General features: G+C 40.7%; 1 protein-coding gene across 1 annotated transcript in view; it reads left to right on the forward strand.

Annotated features, from left to right (window-relative positions):
* Window positions 1-19,703, forward strand: part of LOC135547290 (collagen alpha-2(V) chain-like) — a 58,987-nt gene that overhangs the window by 24,282 nt on the left and 15,002 nt on the right. The window contains exons 2-14 of the mRNA XM_064976134.1: window positions 11,796-12,020; window positions 12,263-12,282; window positions 12,383-12,448; window positions 12,810-12,863; window positions 15,860-15,952; window positions 16,695-16,772; window positions 16,936-16,980; window positions 17,074-17,127; window positions 17,478-17,531; window positions 17,828-17,881; window positions 17,980-18,033; window positions 18,134-18,187; window positions 18,526-18,570. Of these exons, the coding sequence (XP_064832206.1) occupies window positions 11,796-12,020; window positions 12,263-12,282; window positions 12,383-12,448; window positions 12,810-12,863; window positions 15,860-15,952; window positions 16,695-16,772; window positions 16,936-16,980; window positions 17,074-17,127; window positions 17,478-17,531; window positions 17,828-17,881; window positions 17,980-18,033; window positions 18,134-18,187; window positions 18,526-18,570 (896 nt within the window). The remainder of the gene's footprint in view (window positions 1-11,795; window positions 12,021-12,262; window positions 12,283-12,382; window positions 12,449-12,809; window positions 12,864-15,859; window positions 15,953-16,694; window positions 16,773-16,935; window positions 16,981-17,073; window positions 17,128-17,477; window positions 17,532-17,827; window positions 17,882-17,979; window positions 18,034-18,133; window positions 18,188-18,525; window positions 18,571-19,703) is intronic.

Below are 19,703 nucleotides of genomic sequence, written 5' to 3' on the forward strand. Positions count from 1 at the left end.
AGGAGTGACTGGTGCACTTCACAAAATAGATTGCATCATGAGGCAGGAAAATGATGTGGATACATTGAAGCAACATCTCAAGACATCAGTCAGGAAGTTAATGCTTGGTTGTAAATGGGTCTTCCAAATGAACAATGACCCCAAGCCTACTTCCAAAGTTGTGGCAAAATGGCTTAAGGACAACAAAGTCAAGGTATTGGAGTGGCCATCACAAAGCCCTGACCTCAATCCCATAGAACATTTGTGGGCAGAACTGAAAAAAACGTGTGTGAGCAAGGAGGCCTACAAACCTGATTCAGCTACACCAGCTCTGTTATTTTTATTTATTTTACCTTTATTTAACCAGGCAAGTCAGTTAAGAACAAATTCTTATTTTCAATTAGTAGTTGGTAGCATTGCTTTTAAAATGTTGAACATCGGTCAAACGTTTCGGGTAGCCTTCCACAAGCTTCCCACAATAAGTTGGGAGAATTTTTGCTCTCAATATTGGTAATCCAATCAAAAGACGTGCAGGCACTACACCTGCTCGCTGGCTCCTGTGTAACACTGGAGCCAGCCAGCAGGCGTACAATAGCCAACTCTAAAGCTGATTGGTTGACACTAAATTGTAATTTCCATTCACTTTAAGCTACAAGCGCCCGCATTGTTGATTCTGAAGGCCTGAGGGCAGATTTTAGACCCCTGGCAACACATGATGGCTGAATATGATTGGATAAAATATCTAACATAAAGACCAGCCCTCCAAATCTCAACCTGGGGCTGGAAGCAGTGCAACCAACGCACGTAAGAGTTGCCTTCCGTTGCTGGGACACATTTTTCACGTCACTTCGATACCAAGTGATTTTCTTAACAGGTTAGGAGAGAATTTTCCTTGACCCTAACCTTAACCTCAGTCTCCTAACCTGCTACATGAATTACCCTAGCCTGCTGCATAAGTTTTCCTATACTGCTAAGAAATTCACTTCAGTATCGAAGTGGCATGAATATAGTGTTTCCCTTCCCTTGCCAGTAGTATCTGGATAGCAGCCTGTCTATCTGGCTTCAGCCTGGCTAAAAATATAGCAAGCTATCTAGCCTTATTAGCTTCCGACATTTCCATGAGAAATAATCAGATGTATAATAAAATAATATGCACTGGCAAATATTCTTATTCTTGCTGGTGTAACCTAAAACATTATCCCAGTTTGATATGCTGCTTGTGTATTACTTCCCATATCAGCTACAAATAGAACGTCATCATGTATTGGTCATGGAGAAAAAAAATACATGGCTTGCCAGTTGGCTACAGCAGGTTCAACCATTTCACAATAGCCTGGAATCATTTGTTTTTACTTCAAAATATACCTTTTTTGGGTGGATTCTTGTTTGGTTTACAGTTTGAACAGTCGCTGAGATTATATTTGGTTCAATCAATCAATGCAAAATTGTGCATTTTATTATTTTTGCATCTATGCAAAATAGACAACTTTGATGAATAGCCTATAAAGCCTATTGATCAGATCAAGGAACCAAGAGACAACACTATCCCCCACGGCTGTGGAAGGAATGATACAATGAGTCTCAATTTTCAGGTAGTACAAAAGTATGTTGAATTCTGGATAGTATTACAAGGAGCCCCTTTAGTGACAAAAAGACATTGCTACACTCCGAATCTTGGTCTCCATAGAGCTTGTAGTACGCTTTATCTGGCTTTTGTTCCCCCTGAGGAAGTTTAACAGTCTATGGAGTCTTACTAAGAACACAACTAAACATTCTCTCATTCTCTCAGTAACCTAGAGAAATTCCATGTTCTCAAACAGGAGTGGTCAGTCTGAGTGAGAATACTAGTGGGAAATACATTAGTATTCAGACGAACTCCACAAAAGGGGGTCAGCATGTTTTTTTCACTGTTAGCAGGTTTTTACCTGTATGAGGAAAGTATGGAACCAGCAATGAATTAAGCTGAGAGAGGGGGGGGTTGCATTTTCCAAGCTCTGCACTGACTAGACCGGGCACGCACGTATGTCCGCATATGCCTTCACGCGCATGTTGATTTTGTCTGTTGCTAGCTAATTTGTCCTGGGATATAAACATTGGGTTGTTATTTGACCTAAAATGCACAAGGTCCTTTTTTCTGGACCTTTTAGAATTTTGACCCATGTTGAGTCACACAAAATGCGCTGTGTGATCTCAACAATGAATACATAGATAAAAGGGGAAACATAGTTAGTTTCTAGTAATCTTTCCTCCATCTTTTTCTTCTTCTTCTGTGGACTTTATATGGCAGTTGGAAACCAACTTTAAGGTGTATTACCATCACCAACTGGACTGGAGTGTGAACGTAAGTTCATCTTTCAATCACGCACGTGGGTATATGCTCCTAAAAACCAATGAGGTGATAGGAGACGCGGGACTTGCAGTGCATCACGCATCATACATAGAACCAAGTTCTATTTTAGAGCCTGGCTACGCAAATACTCATTGACGCGCACGGGCAGTTTTGGATTGAATAGCATGTATGTGTACGTTTATTCTACAACGCTCGCGCATGTAATGTGAGCGGTGTGGTCAACATGCCAGTTTAGATAGTGATAGCGCTGACATCATCCACGTATTCCTATGGAAAACCCTAAATGGCACATGAAGCTGGAAGTATTTGAATTTGAATCATGCCATATTGCTGAATGGGGCTGAATGGTACCAAAAAATCGCTAAGGATCATGGTGAAATTGGCCGTAACTAGCAAAGGATCATGGTAGATGTAGTTGTTTTCTTCCTGCCTGCAAGAGTCAACCCAATGCTGCTGGGTGCACTTGCAAAGAGCGTTCATGAGGGCACGAGAAGGCCGGGCTCCAGGATGAGGTGCCTGAGAGGGCATTGCTTTAGCGCTCAAATAAAACAAGGTAGATTTGTCAAACTGCTGTTCAGATATTCAAAAATGGATCTGAAATGTACATCTCAACAACTATTGTTTTACATAAAAACACAAGAAAAATATCGGCCCCACTACAACATACAACTGTATCCTTTTTTGCGCCTACCAGCACTCACCGATCAGCTCGACAGGATGAGCACAACTAGGCTAACAAAGACTCTTACATGCGCCATAGCTTAAATGTCATTGATTATAACTATGTGTACATTTAAAACATATCTGTCATATTTGTGACACTACACAATGAGTGTAACCTATAGTAAGCCAAGCTGCCATATCTCCAGTTGCGCAATGCGTTCTGTGGGAGAGTTTCAGAAAAGCGAACTAAATCAAACTATGTGCATATTTTATATAGCCGATGTGAAATGTCCTACATGACAGTAGGCCATTTCAATCTGCCGCAAATAATAATTATACATCTGCAAGTTTACAGAAACACAGTAAAGACATGGGGACAGGAATCCAAACAAAGACCTTTTCAATCAAAGTCAGTTACGGCAACAACAACAAAAATGTCATTGTGGTTTTCAAAAACATCTTTGATGTATGAATTCATATGAAGATGAGTTTCTTCTTTGTTTGTTCCAGTGTTTTATTGATTAAATTGATCCAAATGTGCATTCTCACAGAGCAATAGCCTGGAAACGGGTTATCATTGACGAAAGTCCCGGCTTTAGTTATGGATGGTACTTGGAGGAAAGACAGCAGAGCTTTTAGAAAGCAACTTACCCCATCCCGGGACTTTTTAGACTCATCAGATGTTTAGAACATGGACGACCTAGAAACTTTCTTGAGGCCCTACTGTTTAAGTAGCCTAGACCAGTGTAGAGTGAACGGCTGGTTCCACAGAGAGGTCCAGAGATAACGAATGGAGACATGGTAGAGGACCGGCTTTACGGAATCAACGCTGCCACGGATGGGGAGTGATCCACCACCACCATTGCCATATGGCTTTCTGAGACATAAGGGTGGGTGTCGGTGGGGGGTGTCTGTGTGTGGCGGCTGATGGGGGCGGTATGACTCATAACCACAGACATTCATTGGGGCAGGGGAGAAACCTTTAATTCTGCCACAGTCAATCACTTAAATTGACTTACAGTATATTTGATCACGCCATATTGTAGCTGGACAAGACTGTAGTTCCTTCTAATTTGAGATAGCCAGGTGGTCCTCATTGTGTCTTGTTAAGGCATAAGTGATTGATGGTATCAGTAACATCATCTCACTGGCTTTCTACGCAGTTCTAATGGACTTATTTGCCTTTGTTTGATCCAGTTCCCAGAATAAGAGTCTTAGTTTCTCATTATCTGTTCTGTCTTGTCTTTGCTGAGTAGTCAGCACAGCACTGTAAAGACTCTTTTACACACTATCTTCCTCCAATATAGAAAATAAGATCCTGGTGAACCAAATATTCCAGGATGATATTTTTGTGTATAGATTTTGTCATAATCTTTTCATACCTTTGTAAAAATGTTGGTCAAGGTCTACGACATCCATTTTAAGAAGTCTGATTTCAGGGAAACACTGCCTGTGGTCATTTTGTATATGTTGTGGAGTAAACTAACACATGGTTCATTTAGAAGATTAGCTTGGATCTGGAATGATCCATTATCCCCACAATGCCAAAGTGATGACATAGCCGACTGCTCAGTCTGTTTCCTACCAGTCAGACCTCACAGCACAGGTTTCACTGAAAAACATATTTATATATACATGGAAACATTTGACTGCTATAAAAGTAGTATCTGTTGGGCTGGTAGACATGTTCCAGGCAGTCTGGCACTGACCATTCTGTGAGGTGTGTTCTTGTCAAGGGGTTACCTATAAAGCTCAGGGGTGCCACCTGGTGTTGACAACGGTAAAAGGTAAAGGATCTGCATGTCACTTCTACTCCATGAGCTTACAGTACTTAGCCCTTTGATAAATTAGCTTGTTTTGTTTGTCAATGATCATGATTACCTATAAATGCTAATGCAGCTCACAGTACAGTACAACCACTCTCCTTTCCCCTGCATCTCTTCATCAGGTGTAGCTGTAAATGAGAATGTGTTCTCCTCAGTCAACATACTTACCTGGTAGAACAGAAGTTCAATAAGTAAATAAGTAGATAGAAAGATAAATCATAATGAATAAGTATTTGGTTGTGACTGTGGATACATTGTGTTAAAACATATGAGAACTTATCTTGATATAGCCTACTCTCTGCTGTCTTTGGAGTAGTTAAAAGAGGTAAACCCATGAAGATTTGCTGTAAATTCACATAAGAATTGAAGAGTGTAATAAAAATGTAAGATTTTAATGTTATACAGTACATTCGGAAAATATTTAGACCCCTTGACTTTTTCCACATTTTGTTACATTACAGCCTTATTCTAAAATTGATTAAATTATATATTTTCCTCGTCAATCTACACACAATACCCCATAATGAAAAAGCAAAAATAGTTTAAAAAAAACATTTTTACAGAACAGAAATACCTTATTTACATAAGTATTCAGATCCTTTGATATGAGACTAATTTGAGCTCAGGTGTATCCTGTTTCCATTGATCATCCAATACAAAGTATTGAGATAAACTTTTGTTGTTGACCAAATGCTTATTTTCCACCATAATTTGCAAATAAATTCATTAAAATCCTACAATGTGATTTTCTGGATTTTTTTTCTCATTTTGTCTGTCATAGTTGAAGTGTACCTATGATGAAAATTACAGGCCTCTCTCATCTTTTTAAGTGGGAGAACTTGCAGAATTGGTGGCTGACTAAATACTTTTTTGCCCCACTGTATATACAGTTGAAGTTGGAAGTTTACATACACTTAGGTTGGAGTCATTAAAACTCGTTTTTCAACCACTCCACAAATTTCTTGTTAACAAACTATTGTTTTGGCAAGTCGGTTTTCCAACAATTGTTTACAGACAGATTATTTCACTCCAACCGACGGTCACCTTTTCCAGAACCCTCTTTTCCCTGCAGTTGAACTGAGATTTTATCCAGTTCCCAATGGAAAAGATATGTTCCACATTAATGCTTAACGCACCGACACAGTTAACTGTTGTTGATTTATGATCATTTATTTTTTACCCCCTTTTTTCCACAATTTCATGATATCCAACTACAGTCGTGTCTCATTGCTTCAACTCCCCAATGGGCTCGGGAGGGGCAAATGTCAAGTCATGCGTCCTCCGAAACATGACCTGCCAAACTGCACTTCTTAACCCCCCCCCCCCCACTGTGTCAGAGGAAACACCGTTCAACTGACAACTGAGTCAGCCTACAAGCGCCCGGCCTGCCACAAGGAGTCGCTAGAGCACGATGAGCCAAGGAAAGCCCCCCGGCCAAACTCTCCCCTAACCGAAATGTGCTGGGCAATTTGTGCACCGCCTTATGGGACTCCTGGTCACGGTCTGTTGTGACACAGTCTGGGATCGAATCCGGGTCTGTAGTGATGCCTCAAGCATGGCGATGCAGTACCAGGAGGCCCTGTATTAACTATTCTGTGTTTAAAGTGTCCAATTGGGTTTGTGCAATTTTGTTGTTGGTGAGACTGCATGATAGCAAAGAAAGCAGAAGGTTTAGCGATGTCAGGGTCTAGGGAGGAAACCTGTCATCTATTATAAAGCTACATATATATATATACATATTATAAAGCCAGTAGGAAGTGAGCTATGAGAACATGTCTTAAGTATAACATTTAACCAGGGCTTTGCTTTGAATGACTAATTTCTTCATGTTACTTGCTCTTTTTCATCATTTAACATCTAGCCTATCTTAATATAGTAACCCAGAACTGGGTATCCTCTGTACCATCTCCCTATGGTTTGGAGCATTTAGCTATAACATATTGTAAAAATGAAAAATGACACCACATAATCTTTAAAGTGAATTTCAAGAGCAGTGGTCTAATTTTGAGCGTGCAATTTCTTCCTGTCTCTATTCTCATACATTTTTACACATAAAAGCATATCTCCCTAATATGCTCCTTCCCATCAAAGTTCCTTTGAGTTACTCACTTTGACTTTTTTATATATATTTTTTTATTTATCTCTCTTTAAAAAAAATGCAAAACATACATATGCAAATGACAACACACAGACACACAACCATCAACGACATCACACCTCCCCATACCCCCATACCCACCCTCCCATCTCCATCGCCTGCATTACTCTCCGCCACATGGTCTCAAACTGCACCGTTTTGTTTCTCTCAGTCGCCCACCCACATTATACATTTAGATAATAAAGGATTTGACCTTTCCATTGTGTTAACGATGGTGGATTGTTGATTTCCAATTTTTAAGTATGCATTTTTTCAAGATGATTGATGGGAAAGGTATAGTCCATCCCATGCCTCATATGCCATGTCTTGAAATATGCAGACAGGTGGATAAAAAATACATTTACATTGGAATACTTCTGACAACCAACTATTCTAACTCTGCCCATAACTTTTGGATATTATAGCATTTCCAGAAGGCATGGATTATTTTCATTTTCATTTCACCTTTCTTTAACCAGGTAGTCCAGTTGAGAACAAGTTCTCATTTACATCTGCGACCGAGCCAAGATAAAGCAAACCAGTGCGACAAAAATACAACACAGAGTTACACGTAGGATAAACAAAAGTACAGTCAATAACACAATAGAAAAATCTATATACAGTGTGTGCAAATGGAGGTAAAGCAATAAATAGGACATAGCAGCGAGGAAATTACAATGTAGCAAATTAACACTGAAGTGATAGATGTGCAGATGATGATGTGCAAGTAGAAATAGTGGTGTGCAAACGAGCAAAAAAGTAAATAAAAACAATGTGGGGATGAGGTAGGTAGTTGGGTGGAATATTTACAGATGGGCTATGTACAGCTGCAGTGATCAGTAAGCTGCTCAGACAGCTGATGCTTAAAGTTAGTGAGGGAGATATAAGTCTCCAACTTCAGCAAGTTTTGCAATTCGTTCCAGAAAGGCAGCCAAAGTGACTGTTGGCTTTGGGTATGACCAGTGAAATATACCTGCTGGAGCGCGTGCTATGGTGACCAGTGAGCTGAGATAAGGCAGAGCTTCCTAGAAAATACTTATAGATGACCTGGAGCCAGTGGGTTTGGCGACAAATATGTGGTGAGGGCCAACAGGCGAGAGCATACAGGTTGCAGTGGTGGGTAGTATATGGGGCTTTGGTGACAAAACGGATGGCACTGTGATAGACTGCATCCAGCTTGCTGAGTAGAGTGTTGGTGGCTATTTTGTAAATGACATCGCCGAAGTCGAGGATCGGTAGAATAGTCAGTATGTTTGGTAGCGTGAGTGAAGGAGGCTTTGTTGCGAAATAGGAAGCCGATTCTAGATTTAATTTTGGATTGGAGATGCTTAATAGGTGTCTGGAAGGAGAGTTTACAGTCTAGCCAGACACATAGAATATGTGGACAACTACAAATACCTAAGTCGGAACCGTCTAGAGTAGTGATGCTAGTCGGGCGGGCGGGTGCGGGCAGCGATCGGTTGAAGAGCATGCATTAAGTTTTACTAGCATTTAAGAGCAGTTAGAGGCCACGAAAGGAGTGTTGTATGGCATTGAAGCTCGTTTGGAGGTTTGTTAACACAGGGTCCAACAAAGGGCCAGATGTATACAGAATGGTGTTGTCTGCGTAGAGGTGGATCAAAGAATCACCCGCAGCAAGAGCAACATCATTGATATATACAGAGAAAAGAGTCGGCCCGATAATTGAATCCTGTGGCACCCCAATAAAGCCTGCCAGAGGTCCGGACAACAGGCCCTCCGATTTGACACAATGAACTCTATCTGAGAAGTAGTTGCTGAACCAGGCGAGGCAATCATTTGAGAAACCAAGGCTGTTGAGTCTGCCGATAAGAATATGGTGAATGACAGAGTCGAAAGCCTTGGCCAAAGCGATGAAGACGGCTGCACAGTACTGCCTTTTCGATGGCGATTATGATGTCATCTAGTAGCTTGAGCGTGGCTGAGGTGCACCCGTGACCAGCTCGGAAACCGGATTACACAGCGGAGAAGGTCTGGTGGGATTCGAAATGGTCAGTCATCTGTTTGTTAACTTGGCTTTTGAAGACTTTAGAAAGGCAGGGCAGGATGGATATAGGTCTGTAACAGTTTGGGTCTAGAGTGTCTCTCCCTTTGAAGAGGAGGATGACTGCGGCAGCTTTCCAAGTTGGTCTGGGGTTGGGGTAGCCAGGAGGAAAGCATGGCCAGCTGTAGAGAAATGCTTATTGAAATTCTTGATTATCGGGGATTTATCAGTGGTGACAGTGTTACCTAGCCTCAGTGCAGTGGGCAGCTGGGAGGATGTGCTCTTATTCTCCATGGACTTTAGTGTCACAGAACATTTTGGAGTTAGCACTTCAGGATGCAAATTTCTGTTTGAAAAAGCCTTTGCTTTCCTAACTGACTGTGTGTGTTGGTTCCTGACTTCCCTGAAAAGTTGCATATCGCGGGGACTATTCAATGCTAGTTCAGTACGCCATAGGATGTTTTTGTGCTGGTCGAGGGCAGTCAGGTCCGGAGTGAACCAAGGGCTATATCTGTTCTTAGTTCTACATTTTTTGAAAGGGGCATGCTTATTTAAGATGGTGAGGAAATTATTTTTAAAGAACCAGGCATCCTCAACTTCCAGGATACCCAGGCCAGGTTTATTAGAAAGGCCTGCTCGCAGAAGTGTTTTAACAGTGATGAGGGGTGGTCGTTTGACCGCAGACCTAGAATGGATGCATTATTGTCACTTCAGACATGACTCTGCCGTTGTGCTGTCGAATTTGTGCATTTTGTCTCTTTGGTTCTATATGTTGGTTTATACTGGATTAAGCTTAGATTTTTTTTGCATTTTCGTTAGATATATTCCAACATTCCCTCCATCTTGTGCCAATATCAGTTATTTTTAGTCTTAGTGCCAAAGGTTTATATTTTTTCAAAGAGATTGTCAGTTGGATATGCAAAGTTTTGTATATCTTAACTATCGTATGAATATCCTTTTCTGAATCAAATAGGATCCCCTTAAGATTGCTCTGATGTCCAAAAGATTTCAAATAAAAATGTTGTGCATTCATTTGAAAATATCTACATTGGTCAGTCCAAAATACAACTAAGGTATATGGAATTGTTTTAAGACGGTCATTCCAAGGATCATTTTGCTATTTGATTTTGAATTTTAAGACTTCTTGACTTATCAAAAAAATATATACAAAAATTCTTGGATGAAAACATTTATTTGACCTTACTGTTATTAGGCCATATAAATGCATCAATTAACAGAGGAAGTACATGGAACAACAGAAGGAAGTGTGTTCTAATGTGTCTATCCTATATCTAAGAGATTTAAGAAAGATCGGGAAACCTTTGTTTGATTTTTTTACATGTATGTAACCCCTTATTCTTATCACTAAACAGTCTCCATATTCACTACCGTTCAAAAGTTTTAGAACATCTACAGTACTCATTCCAAAGTTATTCTTTATTTTTACTATTTTCTACATTGAAGAATGATAGTGAAGACATCAAAACGATGAAATAACACATATGGAATCATGTAGTAACCAAAACAGTGTTAAACAAATCAGAATATATTTGAGATTTGAGATACTTAAAATAGCCACCCTTTGTGTTATTTCATAGTTTTAATGTCTTCACTATTATTCTACAATGTAGAAAATAGTAAAAATAAAGAAAAACCCTGCAATGAGTAGGTGTTCTAAAATTTTTGACCGGTAGTGTATACTTCCTTAATTTTGTTTTGACTGGTACCAGGGGACCATCAGATGAGTCTTGTGAGGTCAGTGGGCATCCTACCTTTACCTAGAAGGGTCATTTTACTGTGTAGCTCAAACCGTTCGAACGCTACAGACAGAAGTTGGCAGATCGGGCTGCACCGACTTCAGACAATTCCAAAGACGCTTGTGGGATTTGTAAAGCAAAAACGTGTTCATGAGAGTCTCATCTTTCCATAGAGGGGTCATAATAGTTTGATGGCCAACAGACAAAAAATTGTGAGAAGACTTATTTTCGGGATGTCTCATGTTCTTACAAGCACTGCTCTGTCAGCTTTCACCGCAGATGCAGAAGTGTTACATAGGGGGATGCAATGGATTGAGACTCATCCAATGTAAAAAAAACAACAACTGATATTTAGTTTAAACTGATGGATTTTTATGGGGATTTTTTTCTATTATGCTAATTCAGTTCCCTTGGTGCGTGAACATTGGCCTTATTTTAATTTTATTTTTATGTTACCAGCTTTATCCTTTGAAAATATATACATAAAATATTATAGGGATGAGCATTCGTATCTTCAATATGTACCTATTGTTACTCTTTAGTGCATTTAACTATATTTCACAAGTAAAAACCTTGTGTGGTGAGTTGATACAATTCCATGTCTGGAAGCTTAAAATTCTAGACTTTTATTTGCACATAAAGTCTGTTATGACGGAGTATACTCTTTAAGGAATGTGTTTGGTGGGGTCATTGCTATTAAAAACTTTGTGAGCCATGCCTTTCTGAAGAGTTTAAGTCTACATAGGTTTATTGGAATTTTGTTCCATTTAATTAGATCTGCTTTCATATTTTTGAGAAATGGGATAAAGTCATCTTTATATATTTGTTGTTTGTTGTCACTTTAAGCATCCCAAGTATTTAATGTTTTTTTGTGGTCCACTTAAAAGATTTCTGTAGAGCATGAGTTTTTCTTTTTCTTTTTCCTATTGCCATTATTTAGTTTTTTTCCACATTCATTTTATATCCTGGCATTTGAGACTAATTCAGAAAATATTTTTAGGAAGGGGGGCATTAAGTTTGACTTTCCATGGCTGAACTCTGACCTTTGTCTGACCTGTCCTGTCGGTCCCGCCTTCCACAGGAGATGACGCGGGCTGCACGGTCGATGGCCAGGTGTACACCAACCGAGACATTTGGAAACCAGAGCCATGTAGGATCTGCGTGTGCGACAGCGGCTCCGTCCTATGTGACGAGATCCAGTGCGATGAGCTGTCCAACTGTGAGAAGGTGACCATCCCCGAGGGCGAGTGCTGTCCCATCTGCCAGAGCGAGGGCGGCTCAGACACCAGTAGCAACGGCAGACCCGGTGAGTTGTCGGAAAGCGTGACCTGAAATTTGTTGTGACCCCAAGTCATGAAAAACATTTCTTATGAGAAAACCCAGTGTGAACTGTTCATGAATGTGTAACTATTAATGTAACTACGTGTGAACCCAGTGCTTTGCTTTGAAGAAAATAAGAATTAACTCCCCTCATGACAACAAAGTCATCGTAGACTAGATGCTTTTGTGACTTGATTCTTTATGTCTGTTATGTTCTGTCATTTTCAGATGGTGGCAGAGTCTACAGGGTAAGCTTAATATATCATTGTGATACATCTTTATAATATCGTATTACTAATTGAATTTAAACGGTGGAGCAACTTCTGCCTTCTTGCTCTTCGTTTGTAGGGTCAGAAAGGAGAACCTGGAGAAGTGCCACAGGTGACTGGGATCAGAGGTCGTCCTGGGCCTATGGTAAGCTTATAGTTCACTTTGTTTTCAAAGTCTATTATAAACTGAGTTTATGATATGGAACTCTGTTGCGATTCAACAACATACAGCTTTGTTGGTGCATATAGCTAGAACCAGCTGTTTCTCAGTTGTGGTGTTGATTTTGTAAAACTCTTTGAGTCGACACTAGATGGCAGAAGAGAACAGTTACATTTAACTTGACCTGAAAGGATTCCTGTGTAGTACAACTGTACTTGACAGAGCATCCGGAATGACTCTACTCTGTTTCCATAGTAATGATATTATCATGAAGGATTTATGAAGGAATATTATTGTGCCTACGCTATTGTGACTTTTTCATCCCTTCTTTTTGTCCTAAAAACAGGGGCCTCCCGGATCGCCAGGATTCAGAGGGGACCGAGGACAGAAAGGAAGACCTGTAGGTTCCAAACATGACTCACAGAGCAAATACATTATGCTTTAGCAAGGCTTGAGTTCTGTACTGCATAATTATCTCCATTGGCACATTGACAAAAAAAAAAATTGGGATTCAAAAGGGATCTTTGCCAAATCTCAAATCCTTTATCATTCCTTGGCCTGGGACTAAAGCAATAGTGTGATCACCCTTTTATGTGACAGCCCCTCAGAAGTAGTATGATCCTTGTGGACCCACCTGTGCAGTCAACACAGTGACTGTCTTGTAAAAACCATGATTGATTTGGGAAAGGCGTTTGAGGTAAAGTGCATTCAGAAAGAATGCAGAACCCTTGACTTTTTCCACAGCCTTATTCTAAAATGGTTTAAATAACGTTTTTCCAAATCAATCTACACAGAATACTCCATAATGACAAAGCGAAAACAGGTTTTTAGAAAGTTTTGCAAATGTATAAGTATTCAGTCCCTTTGCTATGAGAATCGAAATTGAGCTCAGATGCATCCTGTTTCCATTGATCATCCTTGACACGCATTTACTTGATTGGAGTCCACCTGTGATAATTTCAATTGATTGGACGTGATTTGGAAAGACACATATAAGGTCCCACAGTTGACAGTGCGTCAGAGCAAAAACCAAGCCATTTTTTACTTAATTATTATTCTTTTTTCACCTTTATTTAACCAGGTAGGCCAGTTGAAAACAAGTTCTCATTTACAACTGTGACCTGGCCAAGATAAACAAAGCAGTGCTACAAAAACAACAACACAGAGTTACACATGGGGTAAACAAACACAATAACATAATAGGAACATCTGTATACAGTGTGTGCAAGAGAAGTAAGGAGGTAAGGCAATAAATAGGCCATAGTGGCGAAGTAATTACAATTTAGCAATTAACACTGGAGTGATAGATGTGCAGATGAGGATGTGCAAGTAGAAATACTGGTGTACAAAAGAGCAGAAAAACAAATATGGGATGAGGTAGGTAGCGATCGGTAAGCTGCTTTGACAGCTGATACATAAAGTTAGTGAGGGAGATATGTCTTCAACTTCAGTGATTTTTCAATTCGTTCCAGTTATTGGCAGCAGAGAACTGGAAGGAAAGGTGGCCAAACGAGGTGTTGGCTTTGGAAATGACCAGTGAAATATACCTGCTGGAGGGCGTGCTATGGTTGGGTGTTGTTATGGTGACCAGTGAGCTGAAATAAGGTCGAAGGAATTGACCGTAGAGCTCCTAGACAGGATTGTGTCGAGGCACAGATCTGGGGAAGGGTACCAAAAAATGTCTCCAGCATTGAAGGTCCCCAAGAACACAGTGGCCTCCATCATTCTTAAATGCAAGAAGTTTGGAACGACCAAAACTCTTCCTAGAGCTGGACACCCAGCCAAACTGAGCAGTCGGGGGAGAAGGGCCTTGGTCAGTTAAGTGACCAAGAACCCGATGGTCACTCTTACAGAGCTCCAGAGTTCCTCTGTGGAGATGGGAGAACCTTCCAGAAGGACAACCATCACTGCAGCACTCCACCAATCAGGCCTTTATGGTAGAGTGTCCAGACAGAAGCCACTTCTCAGTAATAGGCACATGACAGCCCGCTTGGAGTTTGCCAAAAGGCACCTAAATGATGAAACCAAGATTGAACTCTTTGGCCTGAATGCCAAGATCACGTCTGGAGGAAACCTGGCACCATCCCTACGGTGAAGCATGGTGATGGCAGCATCATGCTGTGGGGATGTTTTTCAGCGGCAGGGACTGGGATACCATTCAGGATAGAGGGAAAGATGAATGGAGCAAAGTACAGAGAAATCCTTGGTGAAAACCTGCCCCAGAGCGCTCAGGACCTCAGACTGGGGTGAAGGTTCACCTTCCAACAGGACAACGACGCTAAGCACACAGCTAAGACAATATATCAGCCCCAATACCACTGATATGACAAAACATTTATTTTGACTGTTCTAATTACATTGGTAACCAGTTTATAATAGCAATAAGGCATCTCAGGGGGTTGTGGTATATGGCCAATATACCACGGCTAAGGGCTCTATCCAGGCACTATGCTTTGCGTCGTGCATAAGAATAGCCCTTAACCGTGGTATGTTGGCCATATACCACAACCCCTCAAGCCTTTTTGTTTAAGTATAGCGCAGCCTTAATTTTTTTCTTGAGGCTCATCAAGCTGAGACATGATAATACATTTACTTCTTAATCTCTATTGAATTAGGATATTTCAAAGAAGCAACTACTTTATGTGATAACTATAATAGAATTAGATGGATTAATTTATTAATGGCTTTTATTGTCATGCTTAAATATAATACAATGTCTTCAAAGATAATGGAGACTACATGACTCTAAGATAGTTCAAATTGATGTGCTGTGCACTTTCTGGAGATTTGTCTCTTTGATGATCAAGAGATTGCGCAAACAAAAATGGACAATACATTAGCATTATTAGCATTAGAAAACATTCCGATAGACCCATTCCGCAAACGTATGTATTTTGTTTAAATTCAGTACACGACAAAATAATAAATTATGCATTTATATGCTGCCCTCATTGGAATGCTGATCATATTGAGGACATACATTAATCAGAATCTTATTTAGCAGAACAACATTAGTCTTTACGATTTATGACATATGTTGCTGGTCTGCCTCTCATATTATGTTTAACACCCTTGATTCAATTTATCAGTTTTGTCAAGCATATACTGTAATCATTTTTTTCTCTCTCATTTGTGGCCATTTTCATCATCCACTGTCATTGCATATCAACTAGAAAACATGCTTTAGAACCAGAAGGCAATATGAATGTCTACACATATATTACTAAACCTAAATGGAGACCCGTAACTCAAGTGTCACTGACATCAATACATGGTTTGAGCAGAAATGTAGGTCGCACATCAAGTTATGATTTGGCACATAATGAATGACACCGTATGAACCTGTAATGCATTGCTTCGTCCTGTTTATATTAACATGACATTATCTAATTGAAGGGGCTACGTGGAGCAGCAGGATATGACGGAGAGCCTGGTGTGCCTGGAAATCCAGGAGAACCCGGACCTGCAGGAAACCAGGGTCCACCAGGGGTAAGTATTACAATACCCACCCCTCATAAACAATGTATAATGTGAATTAGAAACTGGGTGGCCCTGAATGCTGATTGGATGACAGCTGTAAAATTACATGGGTATGAGAACACATTTGTTTTTACTGCTCAATTACGTTTCTAACCAGTTTATAATAGCAATAAGGCACTGGGGTTTGTGGTATATGGCCAAAATACCACTGCTAAGGGGTATATCCAGGCACTCCACATTGTGTTATGCATAAGAACAGCCTTTAGCCGTGGTTTATTGGCCATGTACCACACCCCCTTGTGCCTTATTGCTTAAATATACACTACCGTTCAAAACAAAAATTTGGGGTCACTTAGAAATGTCCTTGTTTCACCCAGACGTCTTGATCTTCGTTGTAATCAGAGGGCTAATATAAATCCAATGCATGCCAGTCTCTATTGGCTAAGAGTTGAGGAGAGACTGACTGCATCAAATCAAATGTTTATTTGTCACATGTGCAGAATACAACAGGTGTAGTAGACCTTACAGTGAAATGCTTACTTACAATGCTTAACCAACAATGCAGTTTTAAGAAAAAGAACGACCCTAACCATAAAACATTAGCAGATTGATTATCTGGACATTATCTGGCCTATTGAGAAACAAAGTATGGAGACAGGACAGCACCCCTGGCTGTTAGCTGTCCCATTGAGATGCTGAGTGTTCTCTGAGTTGCAGAATGCAACTCTAATTCACTGTTCTGTTTCTCCAGGGACTGGGAGCTCAGATGGCTGGAGGCTTTGGGGATGAGAAATCTGCCGGCCAAACGGCCATGGTGCCAGGAACTAGTGTAAGAAGCAGTGACACTGTCTTGGGTCACAGAAGTCTCGTGTCACATTTCTTTGCTATGGCTTGGATAATAAAACTTTTGTGATGTATCAAATATTGAGTCTGTGGGGCCATACTTTTTAAAAGTAATGATTGTGTGTGCAATGATGTTATCTGTGTTTTAGGGGGAAGCAGGAGCAAGAGGACCTCCTGGGCCAAATGGAAACCCTGTAAGTTAAAAGCAACCCATGAAGAAATCATTTCAAACAACTTTATTTGGAGTTAGCTGTTCACCAACCTCTCTCGCTCACTCTCTCTCTCAGGGCCATGCTGGACCACAAGGATCCCCTGGGGAAGTCGGTGATCCAGGTCACATGGTATGACATTCTCCTTGTCATGTTTCTAGTCAGGTGTTCCCTGTTTGTTGCAACAATTCTCAACAACGTGTCTATGAGAATAACACCTTGAATCATGTTGGCACCACAGTAGTCACATTCATCTTCTCAAACAACACAAAACTGACAGATTGTAGAATGTCAGAAGGAATACATGGTCGTGGACACAATTTCTGAGCAACTGTTTACGTTGACCATTTCATCTCCTGGTTACACTTTTCACAAAGCAGACAGGTACAATAAATGACGATGCAGTTCTAGTGCATTGTAGGGCTTGTCATAAGCATGTATAGCCCCTTTAGTCAAGGTCTTATAATTCTCTTCTGTTGCAGGGTACATCTGGACAAAGGGGACCTGAAGGGCCACCGGGAAAGCCGGGTGAAGACGTGAGTAAGCGCTCATCTCTGTTCAGCCGAAGTACTGGCGCCACCCTGCGTATCAAAGACATGGTTTTAGTGGGCTCGTGGTAATGTCGTCTGCCTCACGAGTCTGTTGTGTTGTGGGAAATGCTTCCCAACAGAAACCAGCTCGAAAGACGTGAGCATGCTAGATAGGAAGTGTACTAACCAGGACCATTTGGAATGAACACGACTTGTGTGGTCTCAAGCATGATGTGTAAGAAACATCATACTTTGTACATAGCAAATGGCCATGTTACTAACTTATTATGATGTCATCCTAGGGAGAAGGAGGAAAACCAGGAAATTCTGGAGAGATGGGATTCCCTGGATCAGCGGTAAGTTATATATAACAACGGAAGTGTTAAACTTGAAATGATGACTAAAATGACTGGAATACTCTATTGACACTGTACTAAAATACCATGTATTTCAGGGAGCTCGAGGATTTCCAGGGACACCTGGGCCTCCCGGATTGAAAGGCCATAGAGTAAGTATGACCCCCAACAAACATTCAAAGAACCTCACTGTGAACTCATGTGTCACGCCATTATTGTCCACTAATGGAGAGATACACTTTGTTGTTTCAGGGTCACACAGGTCCAATTGGTCTAAGAGGTGAAACTGGAACTGTAGGATCCAAGGTACAGCCTCTATACGATGTTATATCCATAACTCGCTCACTATGTTTTTATGATTCATATTGACATCATAGTCATTTCTTGTCATGATACGTCAGTGATATTCATATAGATATGATATAGATGAGTGTATAATATACACAGAAACTGAGAGAAGTAAGCTTTTTGTGCGTATGGAACATTTCTAGGATCTTTTATTTATTTCAGCTCATGAAACATGGGACCAACACTTTACATGTTGTGTTTATATTTTTGTTCAGTATATATTAAGTATATACATACTGTAAAGTTTTGAAAGGCATGTATTTATGAATGCAATGTTTTTGTAATTGATCTCTTAGGGTGCATTAGGTCCCACGGGTCCGATTGGCACACCTGGCCCTATGGTAAGTGGAAAATATTTTAAATATACAGTATTGTGTACTAGCAACTTATGCAGTTACTGACAAAACGCACTGACCCTTATTGTGATGTTTTATTGATAAGGATCTATTCATTCATTGGAAGACTCCTCTCCGTCTACACAGTTCACAAAAGATATGATAGGTTAAAGTAAAATGGTGGATGCCGACCTAGTGTTAGTTTTGACCAGTCTAGATTCTTCATAGTGTAGTGAAGAATGAAAGGAGACAAGCATTGGAAGGCACTATATGGATGCAGCCCATGATGAGGAGCCATGCCTGTACTGTACATTACCTTTGGATAGATTTATTTTGACTGTCTAAAATAAACAGTGCAATGTGCTTAATGTATTAAAAATGAACAAATTGAATATTACATTTACCTAAGTATTCAGACCCTTTACTCAGTTCTTTGTTGAAAGACGTTTGGCAGCGATTAAAGCCTCAAGTCTTCTTGGGTATGAAGCTGCAAGCTTGGCACACCTGTATTTGGGGAGTTTCTCCCATTCTTCTCTGAAGATCCTCTCATGCTTTGTCAGGTTGGATGGGGAGCGTTGCTGCACAACTATTTTCAGGTCTCTCCAGAGATGTTCGATCGGATTTAAGTCCGGGCTCTGGCTGGGCCACTCAAGGACATTCAGAGACTTGTCCTGAATCCACTCCTGCATTGTCTTGACTGTGTGCTTAGGGTTGTTGTCCTGTTGGAAGGTGAACCTTCACCCCAGTCTGAGGTCGTGAGGGCTCTGGGGCAGGTTTTCACCAAGGATCTCTCTGTACTTTGCTCCATTCATCTTTCCCTCTACCCTGAATGGTCTCCCAGTCCCTGCCGCTGAAAAACATCCCCACAGCATGATGCTGCCACCACCATGCTTCACCGTAGGGATGGTGCCAGGTTTCCTCCAGACGTGAAGCTTGGCATTCAGGCCAAAGAGTTCAATCTTGGTTTCATCAGACCAGATGTTTCTCGTGGTCTGAGAGCCTTTAGGTGCCTTTTGGCAAATTCCAAAAGGCTGTGATGTGCCTATTTTTGAGGAGTGGCTTCTGTCTGGCCACTCTACCATAAAGGCCTGATTGGTGGAGTGCTGCAGAGAAGGTTGTCCTGGAAGGTTCTCCCATCT

Source organism: Oncorhynchus masou, chromosome 10, assembly GCF_036934945.1.
Source record: "Oncorhynchus masou masou isolate Uvic2021 chromosome 10, UVic_Omas_1.1, whole genome shotgun sequence".
Lineage (NCBI taxonomy): Eukaryota > Metazoa > Chordata > Actinopteri > Salmoniformes > Salmonidae > Oncorhynchus > Oncorhynchus masou.